Raw genomic sequence first — 17,208 nt, forward strand, 5'->3', positions numbered from 1 at the left:
CATCCTTGAGGGACAGGATGAGAGGGTTAGCTACTTTGTGCAGTAACTGAGCTTTTTCGAGATGTGACCCTATGGGTGCTCCACTCAGGGGCAGCTCTAGGTATTTTGCCGCCCCAAGCATGGCAGGCAGGCTGCCTTCGGAGTCTTGCCTGTGGGAGGTCCCCAGTCCCACGAATTCGGCGGCACGCCTGCGGGAGGTCCGCCGAAACCGTGGGACCAGCGGACCCTCTGCAGGCATGCCGCCGAAGACAATCTGCCTGCTGCCCTTGCGGCGACCAGCAGAGTGCCCCCCGTGGCTTGCTGCCCCAGGCATGCGCTTGGCGTACTGGTGCCTGGAGCCACCCCTGGTTCCACCTTAGGTGTGCTGGCAACCCCTGCACCCTGTGCCTGGGATTGGATATCTTTGGTAGCAGTGTCCATTGGTCCGCATATGCGCTCCTCCCTGTCATGTGCCGTGAGCAGCGTCTATATAGCATGATGCAATCCAACCACCCTGTTTCTCCGCCACTGCCGAGTCCATGTCATGGAGCACTCACAGGGACAAACATCTTGAAGTAACACAGTTACTGCACAAGGTGAGTAACCTTCTCTCCTTTTTGAGTGGTGTCCCTATGGGTGCTTCATTTTAGCAGTGTTGGAAGGTTGAGGCTTCGGAGTAGTATTGAAGAGTGAAGATAGGACTGTGTGTCCTAGTAACGTATCGGATGTTGAATCATGCATGATCACATAATGTTGTGTGAACATGTTCGAGGAAGCCCAAGTAGCAGTCCTACAAATGTCCATTATTCAGGGCATGTTATTCAGGAAGGCTATTGAGATGGACAGCAATTAGGAAGAATATGTTTGAGTTCCCGCTGAGGTTTGTAGATTATCTTGTTCATAGCAATGGTGAATGCATTGAGACATCCATTTTGAAAATCTTTGCTTTGATATTGCAGATCCTTTTGACATTTCAGCTGTAGAAAGGAATAAGTGCAGTGAGTGTCTGAATGATTTAGGTCATTTGAGGTAGAAGGGTATGGCTCACTTACTTCCAGTGTGTGTAGCATTGCCTCATGTTTGTTTTTATATAGCTTGGGAAAGAATGATGGAAGGTGGAGCGATTGGTTCAAGTGAAAGGACTTTGGGTAAAAATTTCAGGTTGGGTCGTAATGTGACCGTATTCTTGTAGATGATTGTATACGAGGTACGCACCATGAGGGCACCTGTTTTACCCACTCATTGAGCAGATGAGAAAGGCATTTGCATAGGCAGGTGGATATAGGAACAAGAGGCCATGAGTTCAAATGAGGAGTTGGTGAAGCAGCCTAGGACTAAGATAAGGTCCAAGACGGGGTTGAATCTTGAACTTCAGAATATTTTGGAGGCCCTTAGAAATCGTTTTGTCATAGGATGGGTAAAAATGCAATGGTCTTCTACTATGCAGTGGAAGGTGGTGATGGCAGCCACATGTACACAAATAGAGTTCAAAGAGAGTCCAGATTTCTTCAGTTTGAGAATGTAGTCCAGAATGAGTGGCAGAGGAGCATGAAGCACTGGAGTATGCTTAGTGTCACACTAGGATTGGAGTATCAGAGGGGTAGCTGTGTTAGCTGCTTTTACAGATCCAGACTAAGAGTCCTGTGGTGCCTTACAGACTAACAGACGTTTTGGAGCATGAGCTTTCGTGGGTGATGCATGTAGTGGAAATTTCCAGGGGCAGGTATATATACGCAAGCAAGCTAGAGATAACGAGGTTAGTTCAATCAGGGAGGATGAGGTCCTGTTCCAGCAGTTGAGGTGTGACCCTCAGACAGAGACCAACACCTACAAGATCTCCACCAAGCATTCTCAAAACTACAATACCCGCACGAGGAAATAAGGAAACAGATCAACAGAGCCAGAGGTGTATCCAGAAGCCTCTTACTGCAAGACAAACCCAAGAAAGAAACCAACAGGACTCCACTGGCCATCACATACACTCCCCAGCTAAAACTCCTCCAACGCATCATCAGGGATCTACAACCCATCCTGGACAATGATCCCACATTTTCACAGGCCCTGGGTGGCAGGCCAGTCCTCACCCACAGACAACCTGCCAACCTGAAACATATTCTCACCAGTAACTGCATACTGCACCATAGTAACTCTAGCTCAGGAACCAATCCATGCAACAAACCTTGATGCCAACTCTGCCCACATATCTACACCAGCGACACCATCACAGGACCTAACCAGATCAGCCACACCATCACCGGTTCATTAACCTGCACGTCCATCAATATAATATACGCCATCATATGCCAGCAATGCCCCTCTGCTATGTACATCGGCCAAACTGGATAGTCTTTACGGAAAAGGATAAATGGACATAAATCGGATATTAGGAATGGCAATATACAAAAACCTGTAGGAGAACACTTCAACCTTCCTGGCCACACTAGAGCAGATCTTAAGGTGGCCATCCTGCAGCAAACACACTTCAGGACCAGATTTCAAAGAAAAACTGCTGAGCTTCAGTTCATCTGCAAATTTGACACCATCAGCTCAGGGTTAAACAAAGACTGTGAATGGCTTGCCAACTACAAAACCAGTTTCTCCTCCCTTGGTTTTCACACTTCAACTGCTAGAACAGGGCCTCATCCTCCCTGATTGAACTAACCTCATTATCTCTAGATTGCTTGCATATATATACCTGCCCCTGGAAATTTCCACTACATGCATCCGACAAAGTGGGTATTCACCCACGAAAGCTCATACTCCAAAACGTCTGTTAGCCTATAAAGTGCCACAGGACTCTTTGCTGCTTTTACTAGGATTGGAATCTTTTCATTTGTGTGGTTAAGTCTAGCGAGTGGTTGCACCTCTACTATTTTAAAGGATTTCCTGTATGTCTATAAAGCAGGTCATCTCAGGAGCTGGAACCATGAAGGAATCAGGCCTTCAGATGAAGAATTTTCAGGTTGGGGTGGAGAACTGTGCCTGCATGCTGAGGAGGTGTGGCTCCAGATGAAGGGTTACAGCAGGACAGACCACCATGCACAGGAAATAGGGGTACCATATTTACTGGGGCCAGTTCGGAGCTATCAGAATGACTCTGCCCTATTCTACTTGTATCTTGTGCAGTACTCTGAAAAAAAGGGGAAAGAGTGGAAAGGCATATAGAAGAGGTGCGTTCCATACAATAAGGCAGGTGTCACCGAGGGATTGGTGGCCAAGACCCGCCCTCATGCATAAATGTGAGCATTTGGCATTGTGCGGTGTGGCGAACAGATCTATGCTCGGAAACCCCCATTGGTTGAAAATAGTCTGTAGAGTTGGCGGGTGTATCTCCCACTTGTGATTTTGTGAGAACTTCTTGCTTGGTGAGTCTGCTGTGGTGTTCTGGTGGCCAGATAGGTACATGGCAGAGATATGGATACCGTGTCGGATACACCTTTTCCACAACCTTATGGGCTTCAGTGCATAGGGACTGAGACCTGGATTCCCCTTAACCTATTGATGTAAAAATTCTGGGAGCTGTAGAAAGGCCAAAGGATAGTACCTTGTATGGATAATGGTCCAATCATAGGGCAAATCTGAGAAACTGTCTGTCTAAAGGGTGTATAGAGATGCGGAATATGCATCTTGGAGATCGAGGGCTGAGAGCCAGTCTTCATGTTGCAAAGCTGGGATTATCAATTACTAACGCAACTATCTTGAAGCACTGCATTTTAACTTGTTGAGGTACTTCAAATTGAGGATAGGTCTCCATCCACTGTTGTTCTTTTTTATTATGAAGTAGTTGGAATAAAAGCCTTTCCCTCTGTGATGGAACAGGACTAGTTCTATGGCTCCCAGTTGCAGAAGGTGGCTTATTTCCTCCCATATGGTTGTGAGAAAGGTTCCTGAAGAGGGACGGAAAGGGAGATGGGTGTATGGGAGGGAGAGGAAAGGAATGGAGTATTTCTTGTCTATAATTTCCAATACCCACTTGTTGGAGGTGACTGTCTGCCATGGGGAGAGAGAGCTCAGTGGTTTGAGCACTGGCCTGCTAAACCCAGGGTTATGAGTTCAATCCTTGAGAAGGCTACTTGGGAATCTGAGGCAAAATCAGTACTTGGTCCTGCTAGTGAAGGCAGGAGGCTGGACTCGATGACATTTCGGGGTTCCTTCCAGTTCTATGAGATAGGTATATTGCCATATATTTGGGGGGAGGAGTTCAATCCTTGAGGGGGCCGTTTAGGGATCTGGGGATTGGTCCTGCTTTGACCAGGGGGTTGGACTAGATGACATCCTGAGGTCCCTTTCAACCTTGATATTCCATGAACAGCTGCCAAACTGGTGAGATAATGTGGATGGTTACTGCATTTGATTCAGGGGGAGAGCTCTCAGGGCCTCAACCTAACTTTCAAAACTGCTGCTTGGAGGTGGAAGGATGAGGAGCAGTTGACTGAGCTGGTCCCTGCTTATGTTTAGGAGGGGGTCTCTGGCATCTATGTTGTGGGCTGTAGTATCGTTAGAGGCCAAAAAGTGGAGGACAAGAACTAGCAATAGTTTGATATCTACCTTGTTTTTGTTTTGGTGTTGGTGTCTAAACGCTGAGGGAGCATAGTGTTGCCCTCAAATTCTTCAGGGAATGAAGGGACTTGTCAGTATGCTCAGTGAAAAGTTTGGGACCCCCAAACGGGATATCCTCCACTGTGGTCTGTACTACTTTGGGAAACCCCCATAGATGTAGCCACGAGGCATGTCTCATGACTGTAGCTGTGGCTATGGATTGGGCTGCAGTGTCGGGAGCATCCAGAGGGGCCAGTAGCACTGTTTGTCCCAACAGCTGTCTTTTAGTTATGAGTGCCTGAAATAGCTCCTTCTTGCTGTCCAGGATATGTTGCAAGAAGTCAGTGAACTTAGACTAATGCAAATGGTTATATTTTATAGAAGCGCCTCGTAAGTAGCAATCCTGAACAGGAGTGTAGTGGATGAGGAGGCCCTGCAGCTGAAGAGGTCCAGCCTCTTTCATTCTTTATTGTAGGGGGTTAGCCAAGAATGTTGTTTCCCTCTCTCGTTCACTGCATTGACTATGAGGGAATTAGGAGTAGGGTGGGAAAAAAAAGATCTCTTTTTTGCAAGGATATCTTTTTTGTCCACCCGTTTGCAGACTGGTGGTATGGATGCAGGGATCTGCCAGATTACCTTAACTAGGTCTAATATGGCTTCGTTGACAAGAATCGTGATTCTTGCTGATGTGAAGATCTGTAAGATATCTAACAACTTATGTTGTTGCTCACAGACTTCCTCTAGTGGGATCTGCAGAGTGTCCGCTACACTTGTCTGTATTGAAAGAGTTCTTGTAAGTGTCTGAAGTCATCTGTAGTGGGAGGTGGTGGCATGATTGGAGAGAACAAGATGTTGGCCAGTGATCTGCTTTCTTCCTCTAAATCCACTGCTTGCTCCTTCAGAAATTCTAGCTTTGGCTCCAGGGGCCTGGATAGCGAGGAAGATGAAGAGCGACTATTTAATGCCCTCTTGTGAGAGGATGGTTGAGGAAAGGATTGACTATACACAGCCCATGGGTCCCAATATGGCCATTGTGGGGGAATAGGCATGTTAGGTGCCGTCCACAGGTGCCCATACTAAGGACCTGGTTCAGTTGTTCACTCCTGTTATTGGGGATGTGTATAGGATTTACGATACACCATGCTGTGGGATATGATGGAAGGTTGTGCAGTGGCGTAGTCTTTGTCGTCCTCTTCTTCCTCCCCACTGGAGGGGGGTAGGAGGGGAGACAGTTCTAGAAGGTGAGGGAGAGTGTGGTAGTGCATGCATTTCTGGGAGAGAGACGTGGATCATGGTAGTTCAGTCTGAAGGAGAGTCTACTCCAGGGCGTCAGAAACTGCCAGGTCTCTCGGGAACCTAAACTCCTGAGGTACCGGCGTAAGCATCATTGGCATCATGTGTTGAGATGTCCTAGAATGAGGCATTAGTGTGAAGCCTGTCGGTATCAGTGGTACGGCAGACAGAGTGTAGCTTGGTGAATGGCCACCAGGTGGTGCTGAAAGCCTCATCGATGCTGAGGGCCTCTGCGGTGCTGGTGGTTTCGGCCATGCTGAGGCACTCCGAGCCATATATTTTGGTACGGAAGGCAGAGCCAACTTGAAGGTTTTTGCATTACCCTTGTTGGTCTCACACGGTGGAATCCTCTCATGTTGTCCTGCCCTCTTAGGGTCTTTGGGCCTGCCAATAGCGCTGGTACCGGAGGTACTCACGCGGTCAGAACAGCTACATCTCAGTGAAGAAGACATGGCAGCCACAGGTCTCGCTGGGATGGTCTTTTTGGGGGTGGCTCCTTGGAGAGTGAGCCTGGAATGCACACTTTGTCTTCTGGACAGGAGAGAGCAGACTCCCTTCACAGCATGCGAGGAGTCGGGGTCAGCAGTTGATGATACCACGGGGGGTGAGTGCTGCAGAAAAGAGGTCTCAGGACAAGGGTCTGAGGCAGGCCATAATGTGTTCTTCATCATACTTAACCTGAGTTTGAGGTCAGAGTCTTTTCTGGTTTATGCCTTTAAATTAAGGCAGCGGGAGCAACTGCTGATATATGTGCTCCTCTCCCACACCCAAAATGCACCGGGAGTGCCCATCACTCAAGGGAGGCATCTTTTAAAGCCAGGGGATCCAGGTATAGTCCCGTGAGGGGAGAACTTCACGAATGGGAAGGACTCTGGAATCTCTACTAGGAAATAACAGAGAGGGAGAATAAAAGAGGCAGAAAAACTGATAACAACTATCTTAAATGGAAACCTAAAACATTTAAAGGAATTACAACAAGCAATGAAGAGCTCTGCTAGAGGCTCTGTCCCAGATCAAGGACAGTTGAGAAGGAACTGACTGATGTTGGGTCGCACAGTGGTATATAGATGTCACTCAGTGTGTGTGACGGGGATGAGCATGTGACAGGGATGAGCCCAACAGGCACTGCTACCGAAGATCTCCAATCCTAGGCACAGATAAAGACAGTTACTCACCTTTGCAACTGTTGTTCTTTGAGATGTGTTGCTCGTATCCATTCCAGTTAGGTGTGCACGCGCCGCGTGCATGTTCGTCGGAAGATTTTTACCCTAGCAACACTCGGTGGGTTGGCTGTGCGCTCCCTGGAGTGGCACCACTATGGCGCCAGATATATACCCCTGCCTACCCGATTGTCCCTCAGTTCCTTCTTGATGGCTACTCCGACAGCGGGGAAGGAGGGCGGGTTTGGAATGGATATGAGCAACACATCTCAAAGAACAACAGTTACAAAGGTGAGTAACCGTTTTTTCTTCTTCGAGTGCTTGCTCATATCCATTCCAGTTAGGTGATTCCCAAGCCTGACCTAGGCGGTGGGGTCGGAGTGAGATGTTGAGGAATGTAAGACCGCTGAGCTAAAGGCTGCATCATCTCTGGACTGCTGAACCAACGCGTAGTGCAATGCAAAGGTGCAGATGGAAGACCAGGTAGCAGCGCGACATATTTCCTGGATGGGAACATGGGCCAGGAAAGTGGCAGATGAGGCTTGAGCCCGAGTAGAATGGGCGGTGAGATGGCTAGCCGAAACGTGAGCCAAGTCATAGCATGCCAGGATACAGGATGTTACCCAAGATGAAATTCTTTGGGAAGAGACCAGCATGCCTTTCATCCGCTCTGCGACAGCTACAAAGAGCTGAGGCGAACGTCGGAAGGGTTTGGTCCTCTCGATATAAAAGGCAAGAGCCCTGCGGACATCCAAAGTATGCAGCTGTTCCCGACGCGAAGAGTGCGGCTTTGGGAAAAAGAATGGTAGAAAGATGTCCTGATTAATGTGGAAGGCAGACACCACCTTAGGGAAGAATGCTGGGTGAGGTCGCAGATGTACCTTGTCCTTGTGGAAGACCGTATACGGGGGATCTGCTGTCAAAGCTCGAAGTTCTGAGACTCGCCTAGCTGAGGTGATAACGACGAGGAAGGCTGTCTTCCAGGAAAGGTACAGCAGCGAGCATGTGGCTAGAGGCTCGAAGGGGGGACTCATAAGCCTAGCTAACACCAGGTTTAGATCCCAGGTAGGGGTCGGGCGTTTGACTTGAGGGTACAATCACTCCAATCCCTTAAGGAACCTGGAAACCATGGAGTGAGAAAAGATTGAACTGCTACTTTCCCCCAGGTGGAAGGCGGAAATAGCTTCAAGATGAACCCTTAAAGAAGAGACCGCCAAACCCTGCTCTTTGAGGGTCCATAAATAATCCAAGATAATGAGGACAGATACGCGTCCGGGAGTAAAGTTACGCTGATCACACCAGTGGGAGAAGCGCTTCCCCTTGGTGAGATATGTCATCCGCATGGAAGGCTGTCTGCTTCCTAACAGCACCTGTTGTACCGGTGCGGAACAACGCAATTCGGACTGGCTCAACCAGACAGCAGCCATGCTGTCAGATGAAGGGATTGCAGGTCCGGGTGGTGAAGCCTGCCAAAGTCCTGTGTTATGAGGTCCGGCCAGAGTGGCAGGGGGATCGAGTCTGCCACCGAGAGGTCGAGCAACAGGGTGTACCAATGCTGTTTCGGCCATGCCGGAGCTATCAGGATTAGGTGAGCTCTGTCCCTGCGGAGCTTGAGTAGGACTCTGTGGACGAGTGAAAACGGAGGAAAGGCATACAAGAGGTGTCCTTTCCACGGAATTAGGAATGTGTCCGAACGGGAGCCCGAGGAGCGACCTTGCAGGGAACAGAACACCTGGCATTTCCTGTTCTCTCTGGAGGCAAAGAGGTCTATGTGGGGAAACCCTCACTTCCGGAAGACAGAACGGAGCATGTCCGGACGGACTAACCACTCGTGAGAGAAGAAGGATCTGCTTAGTTGATCTGCCAGAGTGTTCTGGGCTCCTGGGAGAAAGGATGCTACCAGGTCTATTGAGTGGGCTACGCAGAAGTCCCATAATTGTATCACCACCTGACAAAGGGGGGAGGATCGTGTCCCTCCCTGCTTTTTTATATAATACATGGCCGTTGCGTTGTCCGTAAACACTGACACACAACGACCCATTAGATGGCGCTGGAACGTCTGGCAAGCCAGGCGGACTGCTCTCAGTTCTCGGACATTTATGTATAACACCAACTCCCGAGGCGAACAAAGGCCTTGAGTGCGAAGGTGTCCTAGGTGAGCACCCCAGCGAAGAGATGACGCGTCCATTGTCAGGGACGTGGAGGGCTATGGTGGATGGAACGGAAGGCTTGCGCACACCAGGGATGGTGTCAGCCACCAGTCAAGGGAGTCTAGGATGTTCGGAGGAAAGGTGACCACCATGTCTATGGCGTCCCTGCCTGGGCGGTAGGCTGAGGCGAGCCAAGTTTGAAGGGGGCGCATGCGCAGTCTGGCGTGCTTTGTCACGAATGTGCATGCAGCCATGTGACTGAGGAGGCCGAGGCAAGTGCGAGCCGAGGTCATGGGAAGTTTTGAAGTCTTTGTATAAGTGATACTATTGTCTGAAAACAGGGTAGTGGTAAACTGGCCGTTGCAAGACTGGAGTCCAGAATGGCCCCAATGAACTCTATTCTTTGTGTAGGCACTAGAGTAGATTTCTCCAGACCGATCATCAGGCCTAGTCGCATGAATAGGTCCTTGACGATGCCCACATGACTGGTGACTTGTGCCTCTGAGGTCCCTCGAATGAGCCAGTCGTCGAGGTATGGGAAGACACGTATTCGACAACGGCGGAAGGAGGCGGCGACTACCGCCATGCACTTCGTGAATACCCGAGGGGCTGCAGAGAAGCCAAATGGCAGGACCGCAAACTGAAAGTGTTGATGGTTCACCACAAACTGTAGATACCGTCTGTGCAGAGGGTAAATGGCAATGGGGAAATACGAGTCCTTCATATCGAGAGCGGCGTACCAATCTCCGGGATCCAAGGAAGGGATGATGGTCCCCAGGGATACCATGCGGAACTTGAACTTTTTCATGAACTTGTTCACTCCTCGCAGGTCTAGGATAGGCCTGAGGCCTCCTTTTGCTTTGGGGATTAGGAAATATCGGGAATAAAACCCCTTGCCCCTTAATTCCTTCGGTACCTCCTTTATAGCTCCCATCGTAAGGAGCTTCTGTACCTCTTGCAGGAGGAAATCCTCATGACAGGGGTCCCTGAAGAGGGACGAGGAGGGGGGTCGGAAGGGAGGAGGTGAAATAAACTGGAGGTGGTATCCCAACTCCACCATGCGTAGGACCCAACGATCCGAGGTTAATTGGGCCACGCAGGGAGGAATGAGGAAAGGCGGTTGTAAAACAGAAAAGGATTCTGGGAGACAACTGGTACACTGCTCTTGGGCGCCCCCTCCAAAGTTTGATTTGGGTCCCATTGTTGGCTTGGCGGGACTGGTATTTTTACCCCCTTGAGGTCCAGAGTGACGCCTGAGGTTGGCCCGACCTTGCCTTCTGGCAAAATCTTGTCTTGGCCTAGGTGGGGGGTAAGGGTGTTGAGGTTGGGTGCAGAAGGACCTTCTTTGAGTCTGTGGCGTATGCATTCCAAGCGAACGCATAATCACCCGATTGTCTTTCAGACTCTGTAGCCTAGGGTCCGTCTTCTGTGAGAACAGGCCCTGGCCATCAAATGTTAAGTCTTGTATAGTGTGCTGAAGTTCAGGTGGCAGGCCTGACACCTGAAGCCACGATATATGTCGCACGGCGATTCCAGAGATGACCGTTCTGGCTGCTGAATCGGTGGCGTCCAGCGAGGCCTGTAAAGAGGTCCGCACCACTTTCTTTCCTTCATCCAATACTGCCGTAAATTCCTGGTGAGAGTGTTGCAGGACCAGCTCTGTGAATTTCCCTACTGCCTCCCAGGTGTTGTAATTGTACCTACTAAGCAGGGCTTGTTGATTCGCTACCCTGAGTTGGAGGCCTCCTGCTGAATAGATTTTACGTCCCAACAAATCCATTCACCTAGCCTCCTTAGATTTTGGGGCAGGGGCTTGCTGGCCATGACGCTCCCGTTCATTGACGGACTGTACAACCAATGAGCAGGGAGGAGGGTGCATATATAAGTACTCGTACCCTTTGGAGGGCACCATGTATTTCCGTTCAACCCCTCTGGCTGTGGGCGGGATAGATGCCGGTGACTGCCAGATGGTATCTGCCTTAGCTTGGATGGAATGAATGAACGGTAAGGCCGCTTGGGTTGGTGCCTCCACCAATAATATATCTATCACCGGGTCCTCAACCTCTGGAACCTCCTCTATTGGCAAGTTGATATTCTGGGCGGCAGGAGATCCTGGTGTGACCTGAGGTCAACTGGAGGCGGGCCAGATGATGATGTCCCTGCTACCGCTTCACCCGGGGAAGAAGATGATGAAAGTCCTGGGACGAGTGGGTCCTGGATGGACTCCTGATCAAGGGGGACATCCGGGGCCGGTGGGACATGTGGATCCAGTGCGTGGATGGGAACTTCCTCCGTACCAGCAGGGGGAGGTCGGCTGACAGTGGCCTCTGGCACGCGGTGCTCTGAAGGAACGGAGCGTGATGGTAAAGTGGGTTCGCCTTGGGCTTGGTGATATGCCCAAGGCGTCCAAAAGGACCACTGATGAGGTCCCTGGTCAGGGCTGTGCGTCCCTTGGATGACCCGGCTGTGTGTATCTGAATCACCATAGGAAGCACTGTCCGCATGGGATGATACAGAGGCATGCTGAGATGGCCACGGAGGAGCTGAAACTGCTTGGGGAGGGTCTCTGTTTCTGGTCGATCCGTCTCCACGCGGCACCAGAGAACGGTACCAGGAGTCAGACCGGCACTGAGAATGAGACCAGGACCTGCGACCGGCGCGGTGCTGGGAGGTGGACCAGGGCCTCGAATTACAACATTGAGATTGGCTGCGAGAGGTACGGTGCCGTGAGCGGTGCCGGGACCTGGATCGGTGCCGAGAGTATCGGGTTGGCAATCAGGATCTCGAATGGTGCCACAAGTACGACCGGTACCTAGATGGAGAGCGGTACCGGGACTGCGAGCGGCGTCGGGACCAGGATCGGTGACGGGACCGAGAATGTCTGCGGGACCTTGATCATGACTGGCGTCATTCAGCGGTACTGGGCGAGGATGGTCTCAGCACGGCGGGCTTGCCCATTGATTGCACAACTCGCACCGGAGGTGCTGGGGGTTGAGGCAGCTCCGGCTCCGTCAGGGCAATCAATTCCCTTGCTGCAGAGAATGTCTCCGGCGTGGAGGGCACAATAAGCTCAACCACGGCGTGCGCCGGGAAGCTGGTGGGCACCGGACTCGACGGCTCTTGCAAGACTGGAATCAATTGCGCAGAAGATGTTGGTGCCGTGGCAGTTGACGGTGCCAGGCGGTCCGACTTAGGTGGGCACTCCAACTGCGGCGTAGGCACGGGAGCTGCAGGAGTCTTGTGTTTCTTGATCCTTGGGGAGAGAGAGCGGTGCCGGGCAGGATCCTTGGCCGGTGATGGCTGGTGCCCAGGGGCCTTCGGAGTGCCCATGCGCTCTGGTGTGGAAGAGACACTTCTCCCCGGTGCGGTGGTCGGTGCCGACTGTGGAGGAGTGAGAGCTGCCTCCATCAGGAGCTGCTTGAGACGAATGTCCCGCTCCTTTTTCGTCCAGGGCTTGAAGGCCTTGCAGATGCGGCACTTGTCTGTGAGATGGGATTCACTCAAGCACTTGAGGCAGGAGTCATGAGGGTCTCCTGTGGGCATTGGCCTATGACAGCCTGAGCACAGTTTGAAGCCCGGTGAACCAGGCATGGGCCCCGATACCGGGTGAGGGGAAGGGGCTAATCCCCGATCCCTCTTAACAATATACAAGAACTACTTAAAAGGACTAATAAAACTAACTATAACTATAGAAAATTGAACTATATACACAATAATGATTAGAAAAGAGCGAATAGCTAGGGAGGTGGAGATCAGCTAAGCCGCACTCCACTGTTCCAATGACCGATACGGGCGATAAGAAAGAACTGAGGGACGATCGGGTCGGCAGGGGTATATATCCAGTGCCATAGCGGTGCCACTCCAGGGAGCGCCCAGCCGACCCACCGAGTGCTGCTAGGGTAAAAATCTTCCAACGAACGTGCACACGGCATGTGCACATCTAACTGGAATGGATATGAGCAAGCACTCGAAGAACACCAGCACTCACAAAGTGAAGCAACCCTAGAGACACCACTCAAAAAAGAATCTAATATTTAACCAGTGCTCTTTTTAACAGAGAAATCCAAGTGTGATAGGATCCAGACAAGCTTCCTTTCGCTATCTCTTCTTAAGAGGTTGAAATTATTCTACCTCTTCAACTTGGTCTGCGTGATATTTTCAGTCTAAAGCCATCTTGGTTATAGGTAAAAAAAACCAAAAAATTAAAACAGAGCAATACAATTAGATTAGGAAAAAACTGTATGCTTAGCATATTTAGTCAAACTTTGTAAAAGTTAATTCCAGACAAATACAATCCATGTTGTTACAGTAAAAAAAGCAATATCCTAGATTTCTAGAATGGACTCCTGTACCAGTTTCTTTCTAGCCGCCTAAGCAGGACACATGTCTGAGACTCAACCATATTACCTTCCCTCCTCTCCAAGATCCAAGTCCTTCGTAATGGTTACCCTTTTTGTCATTAAAACTATGACAATCCATCATTCCATCAGGCACACAGCACTGGACTACATCAGCAATTCAACAATGAAATGGCTGATTAGATGTGCCATTGGGAGGGGAGAGATGAGGAGAAGTGGAATAGTTTATTCTCTGTACAATAGCTATTGTTACCTATATCTGCCTACTATCATCATTCCTGTCCATCTCTGGAGTTATTCAATTTCCTCTCACACAACCTAAAATTGTAAATGCTTTTTTATCTTGCTCACACCTCAGTCATCCTAAAGTGTAAAGATGCCTGGATCCTGGTACGTATAACAATTTTCTCTGGCTATACATGTCAAATTAAATCTAGCTCACTGTGACCCTGAGAGAGGGAGAGCTTATATTTTCTTACTCCTTTGTATCTTTATTCTGCTGTATCTCAAAAACAACAACTGACAGGTAAACATGTCTCATATTCTCCTTTTCAATAATTTAAAGCTGATTTTTTTGCCCTGCAGAGTTGTGTAATATTGGACCTTAAAACCAGTCACCGGTGTAGGACTGAACAAATACAGACAGCCTTGGGCAATGGATCAGTGGATCTTCAGAGCAAGAGCAGAGATTCCATGACGTTAGACAAAAGGAACCAACATTTCTCTGCCTGGTAGGTAGCTTAAAGTAATAAACTATGGATATTTGAAGCTGCTCACATTCTGATTGTCAGAAATATTCCCAATGAGAAATAGATTAGTGTATAGAGGGCAGTCAAAGGTGTATGACAATACACAGAACTCTGTAATAAAAAATTATCGTGATTCCACTATTTTATCATATAGGTGATACCACTGCATGTGCACGCACACATATTTGAACATACACACACAATAAACGTTAATGTACACCCCATTACACACATCCACATATTTTATACCCAATTTTCAAATATGGGTGCCTAAAGGTCAACATCTGAATCTATATTTAGACATCAAATCAGAAATGGGCATAATTTTAGAGATTCTGAGAACCTACAACTGCTGTTCACTTCAATGACAGTTGAGGATGCTCAGCATACCTGAAAATCCCACTTCTATTTAGGTACCTAATTTAAGGCATCCATATTTGAAAGTTTTATCATAAATTTTGCTAAAACCCTTCATATTGATTTAAATGGTAGAATTCATTCTTTATAAGATACCCTGCTAAGAATGAGTTCCAATACAGGGAGGAAGTCAATTACTTGCACTTTACATTGTTAGTGATAACTAACTTTAAAATTGTACCTCAGCAGAAAGTAAGATGTGGTCTTTGCCCTGAAGAGATTATAATCCAAGAAAGAAGGCATCATTTGAATTATCATGTACAGAGGGAGTACTATGGGAAGAAGGTGGCAAGATGGTTGTGGGATCATTTTAAAACCACATTAACTTGCACATTTCCAGTAACATGCACTCTGGTTATCTTACACTGGTAAGAAATGCAATAGAACACAGATTTTTCATTTGCAGGACCATATAGCCTCATTTTAGTTTTCCCTGCACAAAACATGATGCCTATTTTGAATCTCACAGAAGTATTGTTTCTGGTAGCTTTAAACAGAGAGGAAGAAAGACACTATTGTAAGTATTCTTTCCTTGAAAATTAATGCATCTTTGTGATGTGTGAAGTTCTTGTTCCCTTCTTCCTCCTCACAGGTGTTTTTATTTTTGAAAAGTGAATGAAACTGTAAATAATCTTAAAAAACAACATTACTGGATGTGAATTATATGTCCTTTTAAATCTTCTCCCACCTTCTCTGTTACTCCCAAATGTATTTTTTACTAGTTAAGGGCCTCTTGGTTCCTTATAGCATTGTGGCAGCAGCTTTGCTGCAGATGGTGGATAATTTAGTCATATTGAAAAAAAAAAAAGAAAAAAAAAAAAAGGCTGAGGCCTCCTCTCCCCCCTCCTTTACTGATATCTCTGGCAGCAACACAGAGACTCCACTGGGCCTGGAAGTCATTAAGGTTCATTTCAAGCACCCTTGAATGACCAGCCTTCTTTCTGGCCTTCAATCAAGCTGCCTGCGAAACAGATGTTTAAATTGGACTTAAGTTCTTAAACACTGACCCTGTAATTTGTAACACAAAACACAGACACAGTACAGGACCATAACACCACAATGTCAGTGTCTGCACAAAATAAAAACTAGTTTTCTTGCACCTAATTTAGGTGTTTAACAATGAGTTTATGCCTGTAATGATTGATAAAGATGATCTTAAAAAACAACAACATTTCTCTTAACTAAGGTAATATTAATTCCTTGTGTTCTGCTCAGGTTCAGCAACGTAAAACAATTAAGGTGACAGTCCCAAAATCAATTTAATGGCTAATGTGTATATCCTGTAAACACGAAACTGATCAAAACAATTAACTGAAGAGTCAAGGGACTAATCCCAAAATATTTTGCAACCATTAGAAAAGCATGAAAAAGTGCCTAAGCAAAGTAAGTTTATACTAAGTTAAGCCTATAGCTCTCAACTTCTTTGTGTCACATCCAATTCAACATTAAATGCTCTGTTCTTGTGCACAAAGACATATTGAAGACAGCAGTAGTGTCTAAGTTTAATCACTTAAAAAATAAAAATTATTGAAGAGTTGAAATGTCAAAGGAGTTATCTGTCTGAAAACAAAAAGTTCTTGACCTTTTAGTGAAGCCTGCAGTTCACAAATAAATAGCTTAGACAGAATATTATTCATTCCCAACTACTCACAAAAGCCACCAAACTAATCAACCCGTTTTTAGCATGCAGTAATACTACTGTTTCAAATTAGTCAACTGTAGGTGGACATTGCTCTTACAAAAGAAGTAGAAATTCCAGTTGTAAAATAATAGAGAACCCACAGATTCCACAGTTGTTTTTGGAATTAATGAGGTCAAAGAGCTGCTTCTCTCCCTCATACTCAAAGCTTAAATCACATTCTTAATGCCTACAGCCCTATAAGTAGTTAGGACATAAAGTATATTTTTACACTTCTGTTCTACATTTGGAAATTTTTGCTAGTTTCCAACAGAAAACAAAGGAGAAGGAGACTCAGATCCTCTCGTCCCTTGAGACCATACAGCTGCACACCAAGGGTTTTAAGTGTTGAAGCACACTACCTAATATGGACACAACACTTAAACACAGTATTATAGTTAACTATTTTATTACTAACCTGTTGAAAACACTTGGAGTTGGGCTGTGATCACGTTCTCTGTCTCTCTCTCTGGTACGTTCTCGTTCCCTATCACGATCACGATCACGATCCCTCTCTCGGTCTCTCTCTCTTTCTCGTTCTCTATCTTTCTCTCTTCGTGCATAATAATCCCACTGTTTGCTGGTGTCCACAAGACTAGGCCACGAAGGAGCAGAACCTGCAAGGTGCGGAAAGGTGACTAAAGAAAAAAATGCTGGTATTAGCAAGAACAAAAGCTGGTAAAATATAGTATGATTCACTCTTGAAATGAGAGAGAGTTTTGTACATGCACAATTTTTCCATCGCAAGTCTACATATTACTTGAAACTAGGTACAGTATTGACTATGATGGCAATCCAAGATCACAGACACTCTTCTGTTGCATTTTAATTCCGAGGATGTATGGTTACCAGTATACATTGTTTCTTCAGATATATATCATACAG

The 17,208-nt window shown here is 47.4% G+C and overlaps 1 protein-coding gene across 18 annotated transcripts in view; it reads right to left on the minus strand.

Moving 5' to 3' along the window:
- FIP1L1 (factor interacting with PAPOLA and CPSF1) overlaps nt 1-17,208 on the minus strand; it is a 99,056-nt gene that overhangs the window by 10,537 nt on the left and 71,311 nt on the right. For 15 of the 18 annotated variants that reach the window (XM_050947661.1, XM_050947660.1, XM_050947664.1 and 12 more), the window contains one exon: nt 16,742-16,961. In XM_050947661.1, coding sequence (XP_050803618.1) covers nt 16,742-16,961 — 220 coding nt within the window. The remainder of the gene's footprint in view (nt 1-16,741; nt 16,962-17,208) is intronic. The other 3 variants (XM_050947662.1, XM_050947669.1, XM_050947665.1) reach the window with 1 other exon arrangement.

This window comes from Gopherus flavomarginatus, chromosome 3 (genome assembly GCF_025201925.1).
Source record: "Gopherus flavomarginatus isolate rGopFla2 chromosome 3, rGopFla2.mat.asm, whole genome shotgun sequence".
Classification (NCBI taxonomy): domain Eukaryota; kingdom Metazoa; phylum Chordata; order Testudines; family Testudinidae; genus Gopherus; species Gopherus flavomarginatus.